Here is a 23,583-nt window from a genome sequence, read left to right as displayed (position 1 = left end):
CTCAAAGTCCCATCTTTTTAGGATCAATTTATAACATTTGGTAGCCAAGGATAAAATAATATATGTTAGGTTATTTTTTTTTACAAGTACCAATTCTTGTAAATAGAATGAAAAAAACCATGATGTATTCATGTTCTCTACATTGAAATCAATTTTCTGATTTTCTTTGGACACTAAATAATAAGACATTGTAGCAATGATCATGTCAAAAAATAACTGAAAATATAATCATATTCAGAGACCTAAATAGTGTCCATTTTAGTGCAGAAAGCTTTTTTCCCATTAAAAAAAAAAAAAAAAATTAAACCTGACTTATTCACCCCTTGGATTGACAGGAGCACCTAAGAGGTTCAGCAAAAAGATAAAAGGGTAAAATAATAAAGAATGTCCAAAGGATGATAGGAAAATGAGGGGTCTGGAGTTCTCCATATGCCATTCATAATAACTATCTTCAAATATTTGAGAGGTTGTCATGTGATAGGATATGTTTTTTTTGTTTTGTTTTGTTTTGTTGTTTTTTTTTTTTTTTTTTTAATCACAACAAGGGAGAGGAATAGGACATATGGATGAAAAGTTATAGTGATTCAAATTCCAACTCATTATTGAATGGAATTCCTCAACTTTTACTCCTTATCTAGAATAATAGATTTACTTACTGCTTTATATCTAGTAGATAAATAGGTTTTAGCAAAGATAACAGAGATATGTGGATAAAGAGCTTCATTGTAGTCAAAAAGCCCTGTATTCAAGTCTCACCTCAGACATATATTACCTGTGTAACCCTCAGCAAGTCAATTAATCCCTCAGCACTCTAGAGAATCCTTTAGAACTGTAAATTTCAGAGAACAACATTGCTAGAGGGACTTCATCATTGGAAGCTTTCTATGAAAATGAAATTACAGGCCTAGCTTCTATCCTTTATCTTACCATAAATGTAGAACCTAATCAGAGAAGATGGTAATGATCACAGAAATACAGGAATTTTTATGCAAGATTCCTTTATATATAGTTGTTGTGAAAATCCTTGGTTGATTATAAATAATTAATCTATCCATGGCAAAGAAAGTGGCCACTTTCACAGAATGATTTAAGGACTCTTAGGAAAAGTTTACTTGCACCCAAAGTTTCTACCCTACTAGAATGACATAATGATCTTTGTTTCCACTATCACAGTTATTTTGAAGTTTAGGGCGCCATCTGTAAAAGTTTCCATTAAGATTTGTGGTGTAATGCAAAGAGCAATGCATTAGGAAGGAAAAGATGTGGATTCTAGTTCTAGCATAGTTACCAATTTGCTGTCTCAAAAACTTAACTGAACTTAGAGCTAGAAAAAAAAACAACATAAAATCATAGAGCCAGAACTAACAGGTACCTTAGAGGTCATCTAGCTCAACTTCCCTTCCCCATTTTATAAGAAGATGAAACTGATATCCAGGGAGCTTAAGTAACTTGCATTCTATAGTCCCTCAAAATTCACCTTTTTTCTCTCTCTCATTCAAAGCCAACAGTCCATCTCCCATCCCTGTTCCTTTTCATTAGTTATCTCTTTACATCAATCTCATAAAGTCTTTCTCTTTCTTTAACATGCATCTTAGGCACAACTTTTTGACTGGAGCCTTGATCCTCACAATTGCCAGTGTCCTCTCCCCCAAAACAGTTCATATTTGATTATTTTTATGCATATTATGCATTTTATTCATATATGCATATATACTCAAAGAGCATATATTAACTCTATAGTTATATCATATGTATTTTCACATGGACTTTTGTCCCCACTAGAATGTAAGAAAATATTTTTTTCATCATTTCATACTTATATCCCAGAGCCTGGCATTTAGTAAACAATAAAAACATATTGATTGATTATTTATTGATTGTTTAAGATCATTCATAAACAGTTGAGTTTGAACCCAACATATCCTAATCTGGAGCCGATGCTTACATTGCTCAGACATCCAGTATAAATCCAACATGTGGATCATACAAATGAGGAAACTGGAGTCCAAAAGGTTAAATGAAACAATCAATTTCACATAGCTAGAGACAGAGCCTGATCTAACTCATGTTTTTCTTTATAATATAGAACTTCTTACATCATACCAGATTTCCTCCCCTTGGGCAAGAAAAGGAGAAGACAACAATAGATGGGGCATAACCAGAACATGATGGGTATTTGGAAGTTAAGGAAGACTATAAAAATAAGGAAACTGGGAATAAAGGAGGGAAGAAGACACAAAGATAAATTTTAAACATCCATCCCAGAAAAGCCCAATTTACACAGCCAACTAGAGAAATACTTTGATTTAGAAGTAAATATTTTCCCAATGATAAGCACTGACTACCTCTTTTTCTTTACAGGAGTTATGACAGATGTGGTAGTAGCAGTAGTGCTTGTAGTGGTGCTGGTGTTCAAAGAAACTCCAGGTAACCTATATTTAAAAAAGGAAAAAAAAAAAAAAAAAGGTTTGTGTTTTGTGTTTGTTTGTTTATTTTGAGAAGAAAAAAGATCATGGTAACAATTGGATCCTTATTTTTTATCTTTAAACCCATCATCTCTCTCAACCCCCAACCTCTAGAAACATCAACTACTGCAGTTGTCTTCACTTTCCACTTGTAAACCACTGGCTTAGCTTTAAGCATGATTGGAAATCATCACAAAGGTAAATTGTGGAGTGGCAAGAGGGAGAGAGGGAAAGATGTCATAAAGTGATAGGAAGATCCCCTGAATAAGCATCAACACACAAACAAGGAAATAAATGCACAAAAAGAACTGAAGAAGGGGATAGGCAAATAATCTTAACAGCTTGTTAATTTTTATATTTTAAATATAAAATTTTCTTTAAAAAATTGATGACAAAAGTTTACATTTTCTTATACAGTCATCATGTTCTTTAAATATTGAAAGTTTTGTTGTTTTAAAGGAAAGAAGAAAAATACATTAATGTTGAAGATTAAAATTTGGCCTGATAAGATCTTTAAATATCTTCCACTCATATATTCTGGGGCAAATCCATTTTATCTAAATGGTTTATTAGGTATCCTTTATAGAGAACCATGATTTTGGAGTCCTCTTTCTATTAATAAAAGAATTGCAGGGAAATGAAGTCAGGCAGGAAGGAGGTGGTGGTGATGGTAACCCGGAATATCATGCAAATGAAGAGCATTAACAACCAACAATACTAGAAAAGAATAGGGGAAAAGAGGGGAGAGATCATCATCAATTTATAGGATCATAGATTTAGAGACGGAAGAGAACTTAGAGACAATCGTTTTATAGATGAAGAAACTAGGTCTCAAGGAGATTAGATAGCACACCTAAGGTCATAAAGGTAGTTTAGTATTAGACGTAGGATTTGATGGGAAGAAAAAGGAGAAGAGGGGAAGGAGAAAGGAGAAAATTAGGGAGTTAAGGAAAGAAAGGAGAGGAAAATTGGTTGAAGAAGAGAGGGAAGGAGAGAGCAAGGGAGGAAAAGAGGGAAGAGAGGCAGAAAGAAGGAAAGAGGAGAAAAGAGAAAGGAAGGAAAGAGAAGGAAAGAGAAAAGAGAGACATAGAGAGACAAAGAGAGAAAGAATAGGAGAACGTTTTCATTCCCAAGAAGGCATACAAAAATTATCCTTTAAGTCTGAAGTTAATGTAGAAGGTGAGGATAGGCAGTACTTTGAATAAACATACAAAGAAACAAAGACATTATGCTCTAAAATATAGTTTCAATAGAAATGTACATACGGCTTTGTTGCTTCTGATGTTCTGAATGTGGATAAACCTCTGATGGGGAGAAAAACATCAAAGTTTGAGAAATAAACAAGTGGCAACAAAGAACAATTAATACCATCTGTGTTATAGTCATCCATAATTTAATTGTTCAAAGTTAGAAATTCTTTGAGTAAAGAGGAAAGCACTAGTATTTAGCTAAATACTATGAGATGGCCTCCCTATTTTGGCTGTGTCTTATGAGAATCTCCAAAGAAGTCTTCCTCCCACCCCCTTCACCCCCAGAAAAAGCTGCTTCTGTTTTCACCAAATGGCTTTATTTGCTGTGCAGCTGTGTTCAATCATTTTCCTTGGTAATGAGAATGTAAAATCTGCATTTACATGATTTTTTGTCAATACTCTTGCTACCAGAATATTTTCTAAAGTAATATACATGTGGTAAATGTAATGAGCTCCAGATCTGTGCTTGATTTCCAAAATTCCCCACCAAGTTTTCCTTTTTCTCTGGTTATAGACCTGAAATAAAGACCATTCACACTTGAACCTTCATATGCCTTCCTGCTACCAGGAACTGAAATTATAAGAGACCTTATAGAGTCATTTAGTAAGAATGGAGTTGTACAAATTGATATGTAAGTCTGAGAAGTCATGTACTTGAACCTTTTCCCAAAGTTAGTAAATACTTGTACCTATTAGTTAGTCGGTTATCCAAGGTATTGGCCTTATAAGTTTTAGCAGCATCATTTCTGTCTGAAATCCTTTATGAAGAAACATAAGACAAAAGTCTTGATAAGTATTCTGGTTTTGTACCCCTTTCAAATTCTCTTTTAAGCTAGAATCATTTAAAAATTCTTCCCCAATGAAAATCATTTTTTAAAAATTTAGTTTCTGTCCCTTTCCCTTTATGCTACCACCCAGCCCATCCAACCAGTTGTAGGTCTTGTTAATTGTTAATTTTATCTCTGATGATTCACTCACATCCCTCTCTGCTTTCACAGTCATGGACCTATCTCAGACCTTCATTTCCTCTAGACTTATGCAATAACTTGAAACTGTGCTCTATAGGAATTGAGCAAAGCTGTGAACCTAATTCCTTTCCTCACTCCAGAATATGAGATAGGGCAAGGGGGCACCCTTCATTAGTTGGTTAGTTAATAACCTAACTACAACTCTATGATTCAGTCAATCTAAACTATTCACTGTTAAATTAACACATTCCATGCTTTCCTACCTTTATTAATGCCATCCCTCATGCCTGGAATGCATCATTATCTTCCTCCTCTATTCACCTGCTAAAATCCTTATATTTTCTAAGGCCTAATTTACATATATTATCACACTACATACTGGAGTCATCATGAAAGCATTATAAGTGTCTTGAATGTCACGTTAAAAAGGTCCTGGTATAAATACATTAATAGTGGGGAAAATGGGTGGAGAAGTAGCTTTGCAGATCATATAACATATTTCATGTTACATATTGCATATTTCAGTTACAGACAATTCTAAACTCAAATTCTATCCAGGACCAAAACAAGATTAAAAGGATCAGGCACAGAAAAAAATATTTAAGGTCAGTCTATAAGTCTAGAACCATTATGATAGAGCAACATCCACAATATATCCTCAACAAAGTGGGTCCCTCTTTTACTTCCAAAGGAGAGATGTTCTAGTCCTGGAAGAACATACTGAGTTGTTCAAAAAATATCTTTTGTGAAGTCAGCTAACTTGTGTAAGTAGAAAAGAAACAAATGAGTCCAGGGACTGGCCAAGCTAAAACAGGAATAAATATGACAGAATACAAGACATTCTTAATACGTTCCTAATATGAGAAAATAAAAGAAGACTAATATTTATGTTTTCTCTAGCTTGAAAAAAATACATAAAACTCAACAGTATAAGTAAGTGTGTCTGCAAATAAGAAGAAAGATAGAGTGCATGAGGGAGGAAAAAGACACATTAGGTGCTTTTAATTTACATTTCAAAATAATCCCATGAGGAAGGTATTGTAGATATTAATTTCCCCATTTTATAGATTAAGAAAATGAGGGAGTTATCTCTTTTCTTAGAGCTCTCATTATTTCTTTTTTTTTTTAATACTTTATTTTTTTAAATTTAAGAGCTCTCATTATTTCTAAAAACTTACAACCTAAAAAGACTTCCTTGCTCCATTTGCCTAAATAGAAATATCAGTGCATCCCAGTTAGCCTAGTCCAATGGAAAGCAATTTGTAACTAAATAAAAAGATATTTTAAACTCTTCATATCATATCTTGACTTAGTTATACCACTACTGATCATAAACCTCAAGTAAGTCAAACACAGAAAGGTTGGTCCTATAAAGGAACAAAATATTCACTGCAGCTCTTTTTGTGGTTACACTAAACTGGAAATATGATAGATGCCCATGGATTTGAGGTTGGCTAAACAAATTGTAGTTTAATAACGTAATAGAATCTTGTTCAACAAAAAAGAACAATCATGAAGTATTCAAAAAAACCTGATAACGAGAGAAGAAAGTACAACAAGGAAAACATACAAAATGACCAAAATAATATCAAGGAAAACTACACTAGAAACAAATTGAACTGAGATTAAAAGCAGTGATCAATATGGGCTCAAGTGGATGTATTTCATCTCTCTTTTTTTTGGTACTTAAGTAAGAGACTCCAGGCATAGAATGTTTTTGTTGTTGTTCAGTCACTTTTAGTTGTTTCTGACTCTTTGTGATCCCTTTTGGAGTTTTCTCAGCAAAGTTACTAGAGTAGTTTGCCATTTCCTTCTCCAATTCATTTTACAGATGAGAAGACTGAGGTAGAATTAAGTTATTTGCCTAGAATCCCATGGGAGGAATTTGAACTCAAATCTTGATGACTATGTTCCATCTAGTGTGCCATCTAGCTGCCCTATAGAATGTTACACAAACTAGTAAATTTATTATTGTGCCAGTTAATTTTTAACTTTATTTTGTTAACAAGGAAAGATTTTCTTAGAGTCTCCATATGGCAAAAGTAGGGGAAAGGGTACATATTAGAAAATGTGTATGGTATGAAAAACAAAAGCTATGATTATTGGCATTATGTATATAAGGTCATATTTTGCTCTTTAATTAAATCTTTAATTAAAATTTTTAAACATATTTTTAAAATTTTGTTTCCTTCCTTACTCTAAGGGCAAGTAGATGTTTAAATATGTAAATGAATACATTCACTCATAATTATATTAAGAAAGAAGACTCTTCTAATAATCCTAGTAAGTTTTTTTCTGTATTAGTAGTTTCTTCTTATGGAATCTATTAGCACTTCACCTGTAGAATTCTAAGGAAAAAACCTACTAATATTTCTGTGTTGTCTTTGATCCTTGAAAGAACAACTTAAGGCCATTTTTCTGGCATTTACCAGATAATTTAAGAGACAGAACTCTCCAGGAAGTTTTATGTCCACATCACTTGATGTGATCCTTAAGTATTAATTGTCCTTTTTTTTGTTTTTGTTTTTACCTCAAAAACTAATTGATAAAGTCTCTCCCTCTTTTCCCAATAATAATCCCATAGATAATTTGTTATCTGACTCAGACATGCCCATAACATCTGGTATCATAAATAACTTTGTCCATATCCACTGTTAGCTAACCTTGAGTAAGTCAGAGGACATTTCATTTTCTCATACTCCAGAATTAATTACTGCAGTTGAAGCTCTGAAAGCTACGGCAAGAGATAATACATTGCTCTCCACTAATCACCATTTTGGGACTCTGAGAAAGGACAAAGTATCTCTAACATTTATTAGAGATGATTTTTTTTTTTAAACAAAAAGGGAATGCTGGGAAACCATCATTGGAGTTGTCATTCCACCACTCCAATTGGATCTTGGACATGAAGGATTACAGTATCCTGAGGCTGTGGAGAATATACTTTAATAAATATTTCGTTTTGTGCAGAGGCCTTTTCCTTTTCTCCTTAATATAGATGCTAAGTTTCTACATAATCATTCATTTGTAGAGGCCTCTCTTAGCAAGTATAGGAATTCACTATAGTGAATGCTTCCTAATTGAAGGATATGACCCTTATTCTGAAGAGGTAGCCAGGGAAGGGAATTTTATTCCAGACAATCACAGGGACAATAAATAGGGGATATAAAATAATAGATTATCATGCCCTTTTCATTAATAATGCGAATATTGATTTAATTATTATTTCCCCTCACAAAATATTAAAGGAAAAAGCAAGTTAGGTAAGGGGCAGTGGAATAGATGATAAGATAATCACGATGATTAAGCTCTAAGGTTCCAGGGCATGGCTGAATAAAGTGAAGGATAGTATAGGGATGACTAGATATAAGGCTGATATGAAATTTTACTTATTTACCCTCTAATCTGGATAGTAATACTTCAGGACAAGTCTCAAAAAGGAATAGATCACTAGATTTCCATGTGGTACCCAAGAGTAGCGTGAGATTTTACCAAATGTGTTGTAAAACTCTAAGTAAATCATATCATCTTATTATCCAATATAGGAACCCCCTTCAAAAAGAAGATAGAGTTAGTCTGGTAAGACCTATCCTTTGATGAAGTCATGATGTGGATGGCTTCTACAAAATCATTAACCATTCCTTTGATAATATATTCTATAATTTTTCCACTAATCCAAATTAAGTTCACTGCCCAAAAGCTTTCAGACTTCACTCTCTTCTTTTTTTTAGAAATTGTTTTCTGTTTCAAGATACATTTTCTATTTTTTATGACTTTTATTTTTAAAAACTTTATTGATATTTTTTTGCTTTTGAAACCTATTGAATTCTAAATATAGATTTACTCTCTACCCAAATTATCCATGAATTTTCAAAGATCATTGTCCAAGGCTTAACAATGCTATCTGCTGTTCTTAAATATACTGGCACATAATTTGTTTAGTCCTGATAACTTGAATTTATCAAAGGAATGTAGGTACTCTCATATCTCTTTACTCATCTCATGTTTTAAATTCCTCTGAGCCATTTTTTCCAAACGACATCCTGAACAAAGAAAACAGAAGCAAAAGAAAAGTTGAGTAGTTCTCCATTCTTTTTGTCATCTGTTATTGTTGTCCAGTGCCACCCCCAAGAAGCAGTTCTTCTCTTTCCTTAATACTGCTTAAGATAGGTAAAAAAGGAACAATAATCTATTTGTCATTCTTATCATCCCTAATCAACTTTTTCTCATTCTAAAACTATTGTTACAGGACAATGGTTTGTATTCATCTTCCATTAACTGTTTTCTCTTCAAACTTTTATACATAATTTATACATAATTATATTAAAATTTTCTATAATTACATAATTTATACATAATTATATTTTTAAAATGAAGTTGATCAATGACTTTCTTGAGTGACTATATGAAACTTTTAAAATAATTCTTTTTTTCATTATAATTAGGTGATTTATATCATTGGAATTTTATTCAGAATCTAGGTGATGATTTATATCATTGGGATTTATTCAGAAGGGATAGAGCTTTGGACCTGAAGTTAAAAAGATTCGGTTCAATCCTGGTTTTTGACATTTTTAGTTGTGTGATCCTGAACAAGTCACTTGACTTCTATTTACCTTAGTTTCCTCATCCATAAAGATTCCATAAAATGGGGATAATCGCAAGCCACTTCACTGTAACTTAGTTCAGAGGGTTGTTGTGAGAATCAAATGAGATAATGCTATAAAGCCTATCTTCCAGTAAGTGCTATCAAAATGTTTGTTGTTATTATTGTTGTTAGAACTTTTTATTCTCAAGTATTTAAAAGTAAATAGGGCAGAACAAGCTTTTCTCAGAATTTGAACTGATATGTCTGGAATAGGAGTTCTGATGATTCACAAGTAACCTGTACACAAGCTCCTCACCTTTTCTTTTTTATCCTAAGACTCCAAAAGAGGCTGAACAAGGAGAAAAAAGAACTACTTGTATTTTCTCTATACCAAACACTAGGGGTCTCTATACCCTATATTACAGTTACTGAACCTCAATTCTCTGTGGCCCAAATATATGTTACTGCTCATTTCTATTTTATTTACATAATTATAAGGCATAGTAGGGAAACATTGTAATGGAAGCCATAAGTCTTTGGGTTCTAAGCCTCAGTGTGAACCTTACTATTTGTGTGAGCCCAGGCAAATCCATAATCCTCTCTAACCACATTTTTTTCCTAAAAAATGATAGATTGAAGTAGATTGTCTCTGAGGTCTATTACAGCTTCAAATCAATAATTCTAGGACTCCATTTGGCTGAAATTGAAGAAGAATTTAACTCTTAAAACTTTTCAAAAAATGATAAATCAAAAGCTTCTTTCTTTTAAATTTCAAATGCAACAAATGGTTGCATGAGAGATGTGATATGGTATAATAGCTCAAGAGTGAGCTTCTTTAAGTAGAGAGCTTCTTTATGCCTTTATGCCTTTCATGCTGTGGATCAACTCTCTAACACCATAAGTAGGACAATTGCTAACCTGCTTTACTAGAGAGGATAGGAATTCCTCAGTGGCAGTTCTTTATACCAATGAAATGTATTGTACTCCCCCACCCCCCCAAAAAAACAAACAAACCAACCCAAAGTAAACTGGAAAATCAGCAATTCCTAGAGTTTCATAAGTAGAAACATAGAATAAACCACAAACCCAATTTCTATTTTTTTTCTCAATAAATCTAAGTCTTTTTTTGCATCAAAACTTGAAACTGTTGAGCATTACTAATTTTTCCCTCCAGGATACAGGCACTTTTTAATCTTTCTCTTTAATCCTTTCACCATTAGTCCCAGTCACTATTTTGAACTTCTTACCTAGAAATATGCTGTAATCTCTCATTTAAGTAGAAGGACAGGTGAAAGTAAAGGTAAATGGATAGTAAAGTGGAAAAAGTACTGGACAGGGAGCCAAAAGGGATGAGTTCTTGTCCCAGCTACGCCACTTACTTGATGAATGATCCTGGACAAACCATAGAGAAGATACTTAAATATTGGATGAAGGGAACTGAAACTAATTCAACTGTTTGAGCCTCAGGTTCATTTATAACAATAAATAAGTAGATCTAATCTCTCATAAATTGGACCTTCTATAAGAAACTTTCTATTTTTTTTTTCCTGAGGCTGGGGTTAAGTGACTTGCCCAGGGTCACACAGCTAGGAAGTGTTAAGTGTCTGAGACCAGATTTGAACTCGGGTCCTCCTGAATTCAAGGCTGGTGCTCTATCCGCTGTGCCACCTAGCTGCCCCTATAAGAAACTTTTTTATGGGAGAAGTCAAGTCATTCTCACTTTTTTACAATTATATCATATATCATATCTCATCTTTTACATGTTTAATTATATCAAATATTAGTGGTAAAAGTGAGAGATAATGGGGACAATTAGAATGTTCCATTAGTATGTATTGGCAGCAATGTGCATCTTTGAAGGGAATACCAAATCAGTAAGATCACATTTTCACTTGAGTTAGTTTGAATGAGCAATTGAGGCAGCACTGGCAATGATGACAACATATATTGCCTCATTTAGTTTACATTGACTTCAGAATCTAAAAGGACCATAACAATACTGGCCATTGTCAGAATTTTAATAAAAACTGAAGCAATCTGGACCCAGAATCTAATGGACACCTCAAATAAAGGCAAGAACAGGTGCCAAGTTGATCTATAATCAGTACCAGAGGCTAACATGACAAAACTTTGTACACACTTTATTCAAGGAGAGTTATCAGTCTAGATGGTTCCATTGATGACTAATAAACAATAATTTTCTATCTACACTTCAATTAAAATATAAGCTTATGAAGAAGCAACATCAAAAATACATTTTTAATTATGATTTGTACAATTTTTATTGCACCTTTCATTTTTATTGCTCCAAGTTCTTTAAAAAATGAATGTATGTTCACTATCTTAATGCCTTAATTTCATCATAATTTTGTGGTCAAACTATTCAGTGCAATTTTGAAAATAGATATCTCTTACCCTTCTCACAGATTGGAATTGATCTTTTGTACTATTAAATATTGTGTGTCAATAAAATAGATGAGCAGAAATTGCAGTTTGTTCCATAATCAAGATGGAAACATCAAAATTGTTAGGAGAGTGATGAGCATATCTCTCCACAGAGGTGAAGAGGAAAGACCAGATGAAAGAAGAAAGAGAGAAAGAGGTACAGGGATTTCTCAAATGTACAATTTATCAGTTAGAACTAAACTAATCACTCCCCATTCATTGCAGTTTTTCCCTAATTACATTCAGGCTACATTTTCTTCATCTAAATTGCATATAAATTTATTGTCAGCATAAAATAAGAGGTAATATTCAGGCTTAAGGACAAATCATGAACTTTTTTGAGAAAAATGCTATATTGTTCAGTATACCTTAATTATTGTAAATAAAGCTTTAGGAAAAATAAGCTTATAACATGTAATGATAATACATTATTGTTGTATAAATGTTACAATAAGTTTATGTACAATCCATAAATTTCATTATCATTATCATCATCACCAATATTTATGTAACACTTTAAGAATTGTAATCAATAATCATTTATTAAACACTGTTCTAGACTAGTTACTGTGTTAAAGGCTGAATTTACCACACATACACACACACACACAAAAAGACAAACAATAATTCCTGCCCTCAAGGAGCATAGATTCTAACAGGACAGACAACAAGCAAGCAAATATATACCAAACAAACTATATGCAAGATAAATAAGAGAAATCCTTAGGTCCTTAATAAAAGAACTAGAATTAAGAGGCATTGAAAAAGGCTTTCTGATGAATTTAGGATTTTGGTTGGCCCTTAAAGGCAACCAGGAAATCAGTAGTCAAAATGAAAGGGGTAAAGCATTCCAAGCAGGGAAGACAGAAAGAATGCCCAGAGTCTTGTTCATGGAAGAGCCTGGAAGCCAGGGTTATTAGACTGTTTATTATTAGTTATATATTAGTATATATTGGTTATATATTAGTATATATTGGGCAATAAGGTATACAAAAACAGAAAGATAAAATATATAAAGGATTGTGAATGCCAGAGAATTTTTACATATATTTGCTCCTAGAGACAATAGGAAACCCCTGGAATTTATTGGGACAGAGCATGGAGGTAACATGATAGGGCCTGTGATTGGGGAAAATCATTGTCTTTAGGTATATTCTCTGATTTGATCTTCACAATAACCATTTATTATAAGCCCTATGTTACCTATATCCTAGAGATTAGAAAACCGAGACTGAGAGAGGTTAAGTGAATTCACAGGATCCCTGAACTAGAAAGTGTTTGAGGCAAAGTTTAAACTCAGATCTTCCTGACTACAAGTGTAAAACTAGAATGAATTGTATTCTAAACACATTGTACTTTAAAGCAACTTACCTGTCTAAAGTATCATCAGATCTGTACCGAGTAATTGTAACTTTCTGCTCATTCCTTTCATTTTTGCTCCTATTGTCAAAAGAATACATCAAAAAATTAATAAAATAACAAAAATGGAACTGTCAAATTTATAAGAATACAAATCATTCACCATTGATCGTCAAATGATAGAAACAGACAAATTTCAGAGGAAGAAATTAAAGCCATTTACAATTACATGAAAAAATGCTCTAAATTACTAATTGATTAAAGAAACACAAATTAAGACAACTCTGAGGTACTATCTCACATCTATCAGATCAGCTAAGATGACAAGAAAAAATAATGATGTGTTGGAGGAGATGTGGAAAAACTGGAACACCAATGCATGGTTTGTGAGGTTGTAAACTGACTGAAGAGCAATTTAGAACTATGCCCAAAGGGATATAAAATTGTGCATACCCTTTGATCCATCAGTATTACTAATTACTAAATCTGTATTTCAAAGAGATCATAAAAATGGAGTCAAGGAATTGGAAACTAATTTCTATCAAATGGGGAATGGTCAAATAAGTTCTAGGAATAGTATATTATTGTTCTATAAGAAATGATCAACAGGATGATTTCAGAAAAGACATAAATAAACTGGCGCTGAGTGAAGCAGGCAATAGCAGGAGAACATTGTACACAGTAATAGCAAGATTATGTGATGATCAACTATTATAGACTTAGCTTTTCTCAGTAATGCAATGATCCAAAACAATTCCAATAGACTTGGGATGGAGGATGCCATTTGCATCCAGAGAGAAACTATGAAGAATGAATGTAGATTGAAGTACATTATCTTCACCTTTTTGTTTGTTTTTTCTTTCTCGTGTTTTTCCCTGATTTTTCTCACAACATGACAAATATAGAAATATGTTTAAAATTATTGTACATGAATAACCTATATAAGATTGCTTGCTATCTTGAGGAAGAGGGAGATAATGGAGGAAGAAAAAATTGGAACTAAAAAATCTTACAAAAATGAATCTTTACATGTAATTGGAAAAATAAAATACTATTCAGCAAAAAATAAATAAAAATAAAAGGAAAATGAGTTCTTATTGGAAAAAGAAAATGAAAAATGATCCAAAACTTGCCATGCATTTGGAAAAAAAAAAAGCTGATAATATTGAGGTAGATAAAAGACACATTTACTAACATAATTAGATTTGAGGAAAACTTCTGTGACAGACACAAGCCTGCCTGGATGCTAACTCAAACATCCATTAAGTTGTAAACCACTTTGTCTTCATTCTTTTCACTGTCATGTGTAAGGACATTCAAATTTTTCTTCAATAATTTTAGTATGTGGGTATTTCTCTTTTCCTTCATTTCCTCCCTTGTTACCATCCTCTTTCCTCAGGAGTTGAAATAACATACATATTTTTATACATTTTGACAATCCTAACATTTAACTCTTTATTGTCTATCTCCTTAGTTCTACAGACTTCCACTTCAAAATTCATTTCAATTACCCATCAACAAATAATACCAATATTACTTCATGTTTATGTAATGCTTGAAGGTTTGCAAAATGTTTTACATAGTTTATTTCATTTGATCATAACAATAATCCTATGAGATAAGTATATTATTAATCTATTTTAAAAACAAAAAAACTGAAGCTCAGAGAGGTTTACTTGTCCACAGTCACAAATGAAACCAGATGCTCTGATTCAAAACTTGAGAGTAGGAAGGGACCTCGACATAAAAGGAAACTTCACTCTATAATATTTAACAAATGGTCATTCATCCTCTGCTGGATAGGATCCACTTCCTCTCAAATCAGCCCATTGCACTTTTGGACAGCTCTAACTATTAAGTAGTTTTTTTCCTTGACATTAAACCTAATTTTTCTTCTTTGAAATGTCTATCCATGGCTCCTGGTTCTGCCTTTAAGGGCCAATAAGAAAGAATAAATTTAACTCCTCTTTCATGCTAGCCCTACAAATACTTGAAGACAGTTATCCTGTTCTCTCTGCCCCATCCCACCTGCAATCTTCTCCAAATTAAACATACCCATAGCATCGTGGCTGTCTTCTGGAGAATCTCCAACATCAAAATTCAAATTCAATGTTCTATCCATTATGCCAGGTTATCAGCTGCTCTACCTTTAAAAGACTGAACCAGGTGTGTTTTGAGAAATGTTTAATAACTAGCTCCACTATTCCCTTCAAAAAAAAAAAAACAAAACAAAAAAACAAAAAAAAACCCTTTATGTTTAATCTATATTACTATTTTTTTTTCATCATTTTCTTAAGTTAAGAAATAAGCAAAGCAATAAATTAAGCCCTGATCTGTGGCATTTATTAATTTTTGAGGTGGAAATGCTCATACTGAAAATTTAATTATTTTATTCTTTTATTTTGCACATGAAAGTACAAGTCTTTTATGTACAACTTGCTACTCCTTTTAAAAAATAATATAGTTATCATGTAAATTTCTTTTTTTTCCCTTTTTTTATTCGTTCCTCCCTAACCCCATAGTATAGATAGTTACTATTAGATGCAAATATTTTTATTTGTCATTTATTATTTATTATTTCTTTCAAACTGCCTTTTGCATACTCAGCTGAATCTTTTTTAAAAACCATCTTCTATTCTTCTCTCTCTCTCTCATTTCCAAACAGAGGAGTCTTTTTCAAATTTTTTTTCACTCTCCTCTATGATCTATAATGGTCTTTGCAAAGTAGGAGAAGAGGTTGTTGAGTGATGCAGGGGTAGTGGAAGTGCAAATTGGATTTTGACAAGAGTGAAATAGATATTGAAAAAAATTAAGTTTAAACTCCTTATTTGAAAAATGAGGAAATTGAGCTCCAGAAAGGTTAAGTGATTTTCCTGAACTTACAATTAGTAAATTGTAGAACAAGGTTCAACTTCTAACCCCAAATCCAGGAATTTTTCTACTATATTCTTCTGACTCTCTAGAAGTGCGTATTTGGACTTTCGCTCTCCATGCCTCAGGATTTCTCTATTTTTATTCATTCCTTTCTCCTCTCAAATAAAAAGATAAAATAACTCTCCCAAAGTTAACATCTCCACACACACTTTTGATTCCAACTACTTTTGGGGCCTCAATTCATCACTCATTCCCCTTTTTTCTAGCATTCTAACATTCTACTTTTCTTCTTGCTTCTCCCCATTTGTATAAATTTCTACTCAAGACTTCCTCATGAAGAAAAGAAAAATTATCTTTATTCTATTTCTTATTATCCCCTCAAGTACCACTCCATCTCTCTCATCCCCTTTATTTCCAAACTTTCAGGAATGTTATAAGACATAGCATGTGTGTTAATATTTCCTAACCAATTGCTTAGTCACCAACCCCTTGTAACCTAGCTTCAGGTCCTGCTGTTCTAAAGATATTGTTTTCTCAAAAGTCACCAATTTGTTCCTACTAGAGTCTTAAGTCTTCATCTTCCTTGATATTTCTCTAGTATTTGACAATGTTTATTATATCCTTCTACATACCTATTCTTTCTTTGGTTTCTATTTCCAGTTCTCCTGGATTTCCTACTTCGCTACTACTTCTCTCTTTCTTTTATTGGCTCATCTTCTTTCTCCAACTACTTGAGATGATGGAGCTCCTCCAAAGCTATGTCCTTGGTCTTCTCTCTCTATGCTCTATTTCTTGGCAATCTGATTTACTTCCATTACTTCAACCATTCTTTCTCCCTGAAAACAGCTCTCAAGACTTTAGCCCTAACATCTCTCCTGAATCATATACCTAAGTTTCTAGCTCTTTGCCAAATAACTCAGTCAGAATGTGCCATAATCACTTCAAAGGCAACATATTTAAAGCGTAACTCAGCCTCTACCCTTCTCCCCCAAACTTGTTTCTCCTTTTGACTTTCCCATTCCTTTTAAAGTAACACCATTATTTTCACAGCTACCTAGACTTAAAAACTTTGAATCACTTTTGACTCTTCCCTCTCAGTAATCCCTCAGTTCAATCATTTTCCAAGTCTAAGTCATTACTTCTTTAATATCTCCTTCCTTTCTAAGAGTAATAATTCCCACTTAATAATGATTTAAGCTATACAAAATGCTTTCTTCACAACAGTCCTGGAAGGTAGGTAGCATAAGTATCATTATTTTTTTCTGTAACCAGGGACTGATTCTACCAGCTTGATTGACCAATATCTCTGCATATGGATAGGTTGACAGCCTGCTTCCTTGAAGTCATTGTGATGTAAGATGGAAGTGCCTTAGAGAGACTGTAAGACATTCATGGACACTCTATAACTGATTTCAGTTGAGTGACTATGTATTGAATGATGAGGTTTGGGTATTAAGGGGCATTGGAAAAGAAAGCCAGAAGTACTGATAAGATTATAATACTCCCTGAGGCAAACAGGGAAGGACATCGATGAAATCAGCTCAGCCTTAAGCAAGCCTTTGTTCAAGTGTCCCAATGAGATCTTTGGAAACCCCATCTTACTATATCTAATCAGAAAGCCAAATTAGAAGTCCAACCCCCTCCCCAAGTTAAATTTCCCCTAGGAAATCTGCCCAAGACTTACACCATCATTGCTAAAATCACTTTTAGCCTGCCATGCTCTGTCTCATGGAGTCTTTCTTCTCACCCTTGCCTCATGGTATCTTTTTCCCTAACTCTTTTAGGGTGCTAAATCCCTCTGGGGATTAGCCTATCAATCAATGGTATAATCCCCTTCTTTTGCTAACCCTTTTTGGGATTCCTCTATGGATGTAACCTGCCAGTCAGTGGTTTATTCCTACCTCATAGAGTGTTCCCCTTCTGGTTAATTATGAGTTCCACTGAGAAACTTATCTTTTCCATTGTTAATTGTTAAAATCCCTTTCCTTGCTAACTATAATGTTTCTTTCTAGTGCTCTCCTAAATTGATTTCATATTCACCCCTCTTGGTATCTATTTTACCTCTTCATTTTGTCCATAACCTGTTTTTGTAAATAAAAGTAACTTAACTATAATGTTTCTTTCTAGTGCTCTCCTGAATTGATTTCATATTCACCCCTCTTGGTATCTATTTTACCTCTTCATTTTGTCCATAACCTGTTTTTGTAAATAAAGGTAACTTTTGTCAAAGAGAATGACATTGTAAATTCTTCACATGTGCCTTATGCCTTGTGCCTCATATTCCAACTAGGAATTGGTAACCTAAATCCATCATTGAAGAGATGTCTCTTTGATCGGTTATAGAGAGGTTCAAGAAATCCTATCAGCCTGTTACTTCTTCTTTGCCTCATTCAATGATTCTGCTCAAGATATCCAGAGAAAGATCATAACTGTAATAGTTATAATTGTGCTTTTTCTCCTCTGAGGCCATATGGTCCTATGATAGGATTTTGATCCTTGAAACTCTGGGTTTATTCTTTGGCTATTCTAGATGAAGGAGATATAACCTCTTGTGAATCTTGTGAATTTCAAAAGGTCCAAAGGGTACCTGGTGTCCCAATATTACAGGTAAGAATGTGCAATCAACCCAGTATCAATGTCCCACGAAGCAAGGAGCAACTTTTGGGAGAGTTTTTCTGTAGTCAAGCAGTAGTAGAGAATAGAATCAATGAAATCGAGCCTTTAAATTAGTGATATTAATGCTGTGTAGGAACTAAGCCAATTCTTCTACCAATCCTTCCTAGAAAGTATTTCCCCAGATACTGGAAGAAATATTTGTACCTTATTCTTGCTAGATATTCTGAGTAAATATCACTTTTTAAAAGGTAATTGATGTTAATAAGTTAAATAGAACCAAAGCACTAATCTCTAACACCTAAAAATAGAGGGATGTCAGCTGTCAAGGATTTGAGTTTATGACAGAGAAAAAAGAGAATACAAATTTCTCAGGGTACTCTTGAATACTGAAAAGGATAGTAGTCAGCCTTGCCCTGAAAGCAAAAATCATAGTAAACTCATTGCTATTTTATAGGCTTCAAAACTTGGTTCAGAAAATTCAAATGATTTATCTTCAGTGACTCAGTAAATGGTAGGGCCTGAATTCACACCTAGTTCTTATGATTCTCAATATAATGTACATTCAATTATATAATGGTGATTTTCATTCTATTTTCACTGTAATTGTCCTAATTCCTGCATGCATCGTCTCCTACCTAGTCCATTTCATTAGCTTCTTAAGTGGTTTCTCTTACTCCACTCTCTCTCTCTCCACCTATAAATCATTCTACCTACTACTTCCAGATTAATAATCTTTTAAAATATTAATTATAATCTTTTCATTACACTGCTTAAAGTCTTTACTGGCCTTCCATTTTGGTATTCCAAATATATTCCATTACCCAATTAACCTACCTACCCAGCCTTAACTTAGTTCATACTACTTCCTTTACATACTCTATAACTCAACCAAATTGAATTATTTACAGTTTTCTGAGCTCAACTCATATATTCCCATCTCTATCCCTTTTCCTCTACTCTTTTTTTATGCATGAAAATTTCTTTCTCCTCATATCCGCTGCCTAAAATCTTTAGCCCCAGCTCAAAAATGGTTTCCTTTGTAAAGGAAAACTCTCTTGGTTGTCTTTTAAAAAATCTCTTTAATGTTTTTTTTTTTCCATTTTACTCAGTATTATAGTTATTTTTGTATATATCTTACCTTCTATACTAGAATGTCAGCTTTTTCAAGGCAAGAATCTATATCTTTAACACCTAGAATTTTGGCTCAGCCTCTGTTGCTGAACTCTTGAGAGGACAAGAATAACAATAGCATAAAATAAGAAGACATAGATTTCTATCTGTATTATTATACCAGTAAAATAGCAAGTTCACTTGAGTATTTAAAAATAGGAAAAAAATGACAGCAAGCCTAATTATTCATGTTAATAGAAGAATCCTTTCTGTACTTAATTATCCAAACCACAATGTGACATATGCACATTGAGAATCAGAATATGCAAATCATATAACATAATATGTAAATTGGACAACAGCTAATATATACTTGTTAATTACTGTGTAATAAAATCTTTTTTTCTTGGTAATTAACTATCTTGTGCAGGCAGATTTTTAACAAATTCACACTGTTAGGTACACCTGGAAAATCGAAATGACAAATAATAAGTGATTGAGTATTAATTCATTTTATATAACAGGTGTTTTCTTAGTGGGTAATGTAAACAGGCATGGTGGATATTAGCAGGCTTAAACAATTTACCATCAACCCCTTTGTGCAAGAGAGCTGGCACAAAAGATACTATTCAAAGTATGTATGACCAGAAAGAAGATGGATCAGTCCTGTAGTGAGAATAAAACAATAAATATTTTTAATACTTTCCACCAACTGGTAAAAGTATTAGAAGTCAGTGCTCCATCACTTCAGAAACATGGATACTCTATAGAGAATTTAAAGGGGTATAGGACAGAAAAATTCACTTTCACTTATTCACTAAGTATTTATTAAATATCTACTATTTGCAAATGTAAGAAACAAATGGATAAAGACCTGACCTGAAAGCCAGGAAGTCCTGAATTCAAATCCTGTCTCTGACACATAAAGGATTTTCATTCTGGGCAAGTAACTTAGCCTCTCAGGTGTTTAGGCAACTCCAGGACTACAAATTGAAGAAAAAGTGCTCTCTTGCATTGTTAAAGGGGTCATGTCATAAAAGTGTTCCCTATTCTAAGAAAATCAGAGGACCCTCACTTTTTGGCCAGCCACTCACTGTGGTATGACTTGAGGCATAATGACAGAAACAAGATAATCCCTGCTTTCAGGAAACCCCCATTCTACTAGGAGGATAGGAAGATAGAGAGGTATGGCTATTTGCACTCACAAAGGGTGTACCCACACAGATGAGATCACAGATCCATTAATAAATAAATAATTAAGGGTAACAGGAAAAGAATATCCTTGAGGACATTATTTCAGAATGCAATCTGCTTATTTTTCATATCACCTTTTAAAGAAGCTATGAAAAGGTATTAGTTGAAACTGAGGTATGTACACAAGATATTCTAGATCTAAATGAAAAACTTTAAATTAATTTTGTAGATTATGTCCCACATATCCAAGAGTTCTGAAATAATTGAGAGTAAAATTGGGGAATGTATAACATGTAATTACAAATGGTTACTCTGATCACTGCACAGACCTACTTTGAGAAAAGACTAAATCTGGCACTAGGACTTATTTGTGGGGCTAAGTAAGGAGAATATTGTATTCAGTGTACATGAAAAAGATTATTTTTAAAAGCTTAACTGTCATAGAATATGGAATAGTTTTCATAGAGATTAAATAAATTCAGGAAACAAGGTTAAATGGTTATACAGCAGGAGGGCTAGGAGTAAAAATATTAATATTAGAGGCTCCTAATTTTACATGATGATTCCTATCTGGAAGAGGAATGCCACAATCAATTCTTCAGCTTTGAAGATGTGCCTGGACTATTTTGGATAGGAAATGTCAAGTTAAAACTAAACTGCTAGAAAATCTCTCAAGCCTGCCTGAGTGGGAAGAAAAGTGACAATTAAGATTTCATGTGGGTGACTGTGAAGTGATCTCAACTATGTTTAGAGGATTACAGCTTCTGGGCTGTTAGTTACCACTCAGGAATCTAGGTTGGACCCAATGGCCACAAAAAGATCCTTTTAACTCTCAAATTTTGTTGATTCTGGGAGAAAGGCTTTCATCTATAAATCATTATAAACTATCCATAGAAGCCCAAAAGTGATTAGGAAACAAAAAGCAGAGAAAATGACAGCAATAGTTCAAGGATCTCTGATTTCACTGATGTGAAATGAACCATGACACCAATTTGCAACCTTGTCTTCCTACTTCTCTCCCAATCTATGACTCTAATAGCCGGTTTCACAAAATTCCTTTCAGACAAAAAATCTATTGGCCAATTGCTATTAAGGAGCTCCTTGAATATTATCAAGGGTATTTATTTATTTGTTTGTTTGTTTGTTTGTTTGTTTATTTTATTTATTTATTTATTTATTTGTTGGAGAATAACTACCCAATCTTTATCAGGCCCATCTTTATAGTTTTTTCAGCTTGGTAATATTTTCAAGAGTTTATGCCCACTGACAAAATCCTCATCATCAATCCTTAAGTCTTCATCCTTCTTGACTGCTGCATTTGACATTTATCACATTATAAAATCTGTGAATACAGTGAAAATTGACTTCTTTTCAAATCCTAGAAAAAGAACTGGGATACTTACTGATATTTGAAGAAGTGGTTTCAGAACACATCTAAAAGAAATGCTACTTAAAAGAAAGGGTAGCACTACCTGAAGAGGTGTTCCAAGGGAAAACAAAAAACCCAGCAGAAATCAAATTTAAAATCAAGGTTAAGAAAACTTCCCAGGTTGTGTTTGAAGTACTTCCTTAATCTTTTGGAACTGATATACTAAAAAGAAAACATCTACTCCTACTCAACATATCTTTCTGGACTTGTCAGAGAAAAATAATGGGCTAGTTACTGTTAGAGCCTGCTCAGGATACAGCTACAGCAGGTTAAACAGGAAGAAAAAGGAGTAAGGTATGATCATCCACCCTAGAATATATATGGTAAAGAACTAGCAATTTCCTTTCTGGTAGCTGGGGTTCCATAGATGCTCTCTGCCTGTTCTTGATCCTTTCAATTTGACAAGCTTTTCTACAATTAGAAACTTGTGTATTTTCTGGTTATTTATCTTGGATTTGCCTTTTATAACTCCTTTGTTTTTTCAGTTCCTTCCCATCTGCATGCCAAAAAGGTATCCCAATGCTTAGTTCTCTAAGCTAGAGATAAGTCTCACTTTCACTGCAATTAAGAACCTGCTTAGCCTCCTGTCAGGACCCCATTTTTTTTTCCTATACTGTGATTTACATCTTTAGCTACCTTATCAACTTCAGGGTGGAGAAGCTAATATTTTCACAGGACTCCTTTCAGGATTTACCTCACCTTTGGGCCTCTGATGGAATAGCTGAGAATTTCTCTGCTAAAACAATTTTTTTATTATTATATTCTTCTGATGAATATGTTCTGATGTATTTTTGGTCTTTCATTCAGAAAACAGGATCTGAATCCCAGATCTGATAATACTCCCTGGGGGAAACTTACTAGCTCTTGTCCAAAACACTTCTTTTCTTAAACTCAGTTTTTTCATCTTTAAATTGGAAATCACACTTTCAGTACTGATTTCACAATTATTAGGAAGAAAACTCTGAAAGTATGCTATTATTTCTGTACAATAGAAACCATTTCTATAAATAGGATTATATTCTTGTTAGTATTTGAAGTTTCAAATTCTATCCTTATCTTATCATTTATCTACCTTTCATATTATCTATGTTCTGAATCCTTCTGATTCTACCTATTATTCAACATTTACCAAGCATGTTTATTTGTTTTAAAGTTGCACATAATTTGAATTATTCTCAGGAAAACCTACAACAGTTCCTAGAGAGGACAAATGGTTGGACCATTCCAAAGGACAAGACAATCTAAGATCTTAAATTTTATATCATAGGACTAGAAGTAACTTTAA

The 23,583-nt window shown here is 33.3% G+C and overlaps 1 protein-coding gene across 8 annotated transcripts in view; it reads right to left on the bottom strand.

The window, feature by feature from the left end:
- SCEL (sciellin) overlaps positions 1 to 23,583 on the bottom strand; it is a 154,806-nt gene that overhangs the window by 83,380 nt on the left and 47,843 nt on the right. For 6 of the 8 annotated variants that reach the window (XM_074299306.1, XM_074299305.1, XM_074299304.1 and 3 more), the window contains exons 5-8: positions 13,088 to 13,156; positions 4,405 to 4,473; positions 3,731 to 3,769; positions 2,346 to 2,432 (exon numbers count right to left, since the gene is read on the bottom strand). In XM_074299306.1, the coding sequence (XP_074155407.1) occupies positions 2,346 to 2,432; positions 3,731 to 3,769; positions 4,405 to 4,473; positions 13,088 to 13,156 (264 nt within the window). The remainder of the gene's footprint in view (positions 1 to 2,345; positions 2,433 to 3,730; positions 3,770 to 4,404; positions 4,474 to 13,087; positions 13,157 to 23,583) is intronic. The other 2 variants (XM_074299310.1, XM_074299311.1) reach the window with 1 other exon arrangement.

This window comes from Sminthopsis crassicaudata, chromosome 3 (genome assembly GCF_048593235.1).
Source record: "Sminthopsis crassicaudata isolate SCR6 chromosome 3, ASM4859323v1, whole genome shotgun sequence".
NCBI lineage: Eukaryota > Metazoa > Chordata > Mammalia > Dasyuromorphia > Dasyuridae > Sminthopsis > Sminthopsis crassicaudata.
This window is presented reverse-complemented; position numbering and strand designations above follow the sequence as displayed.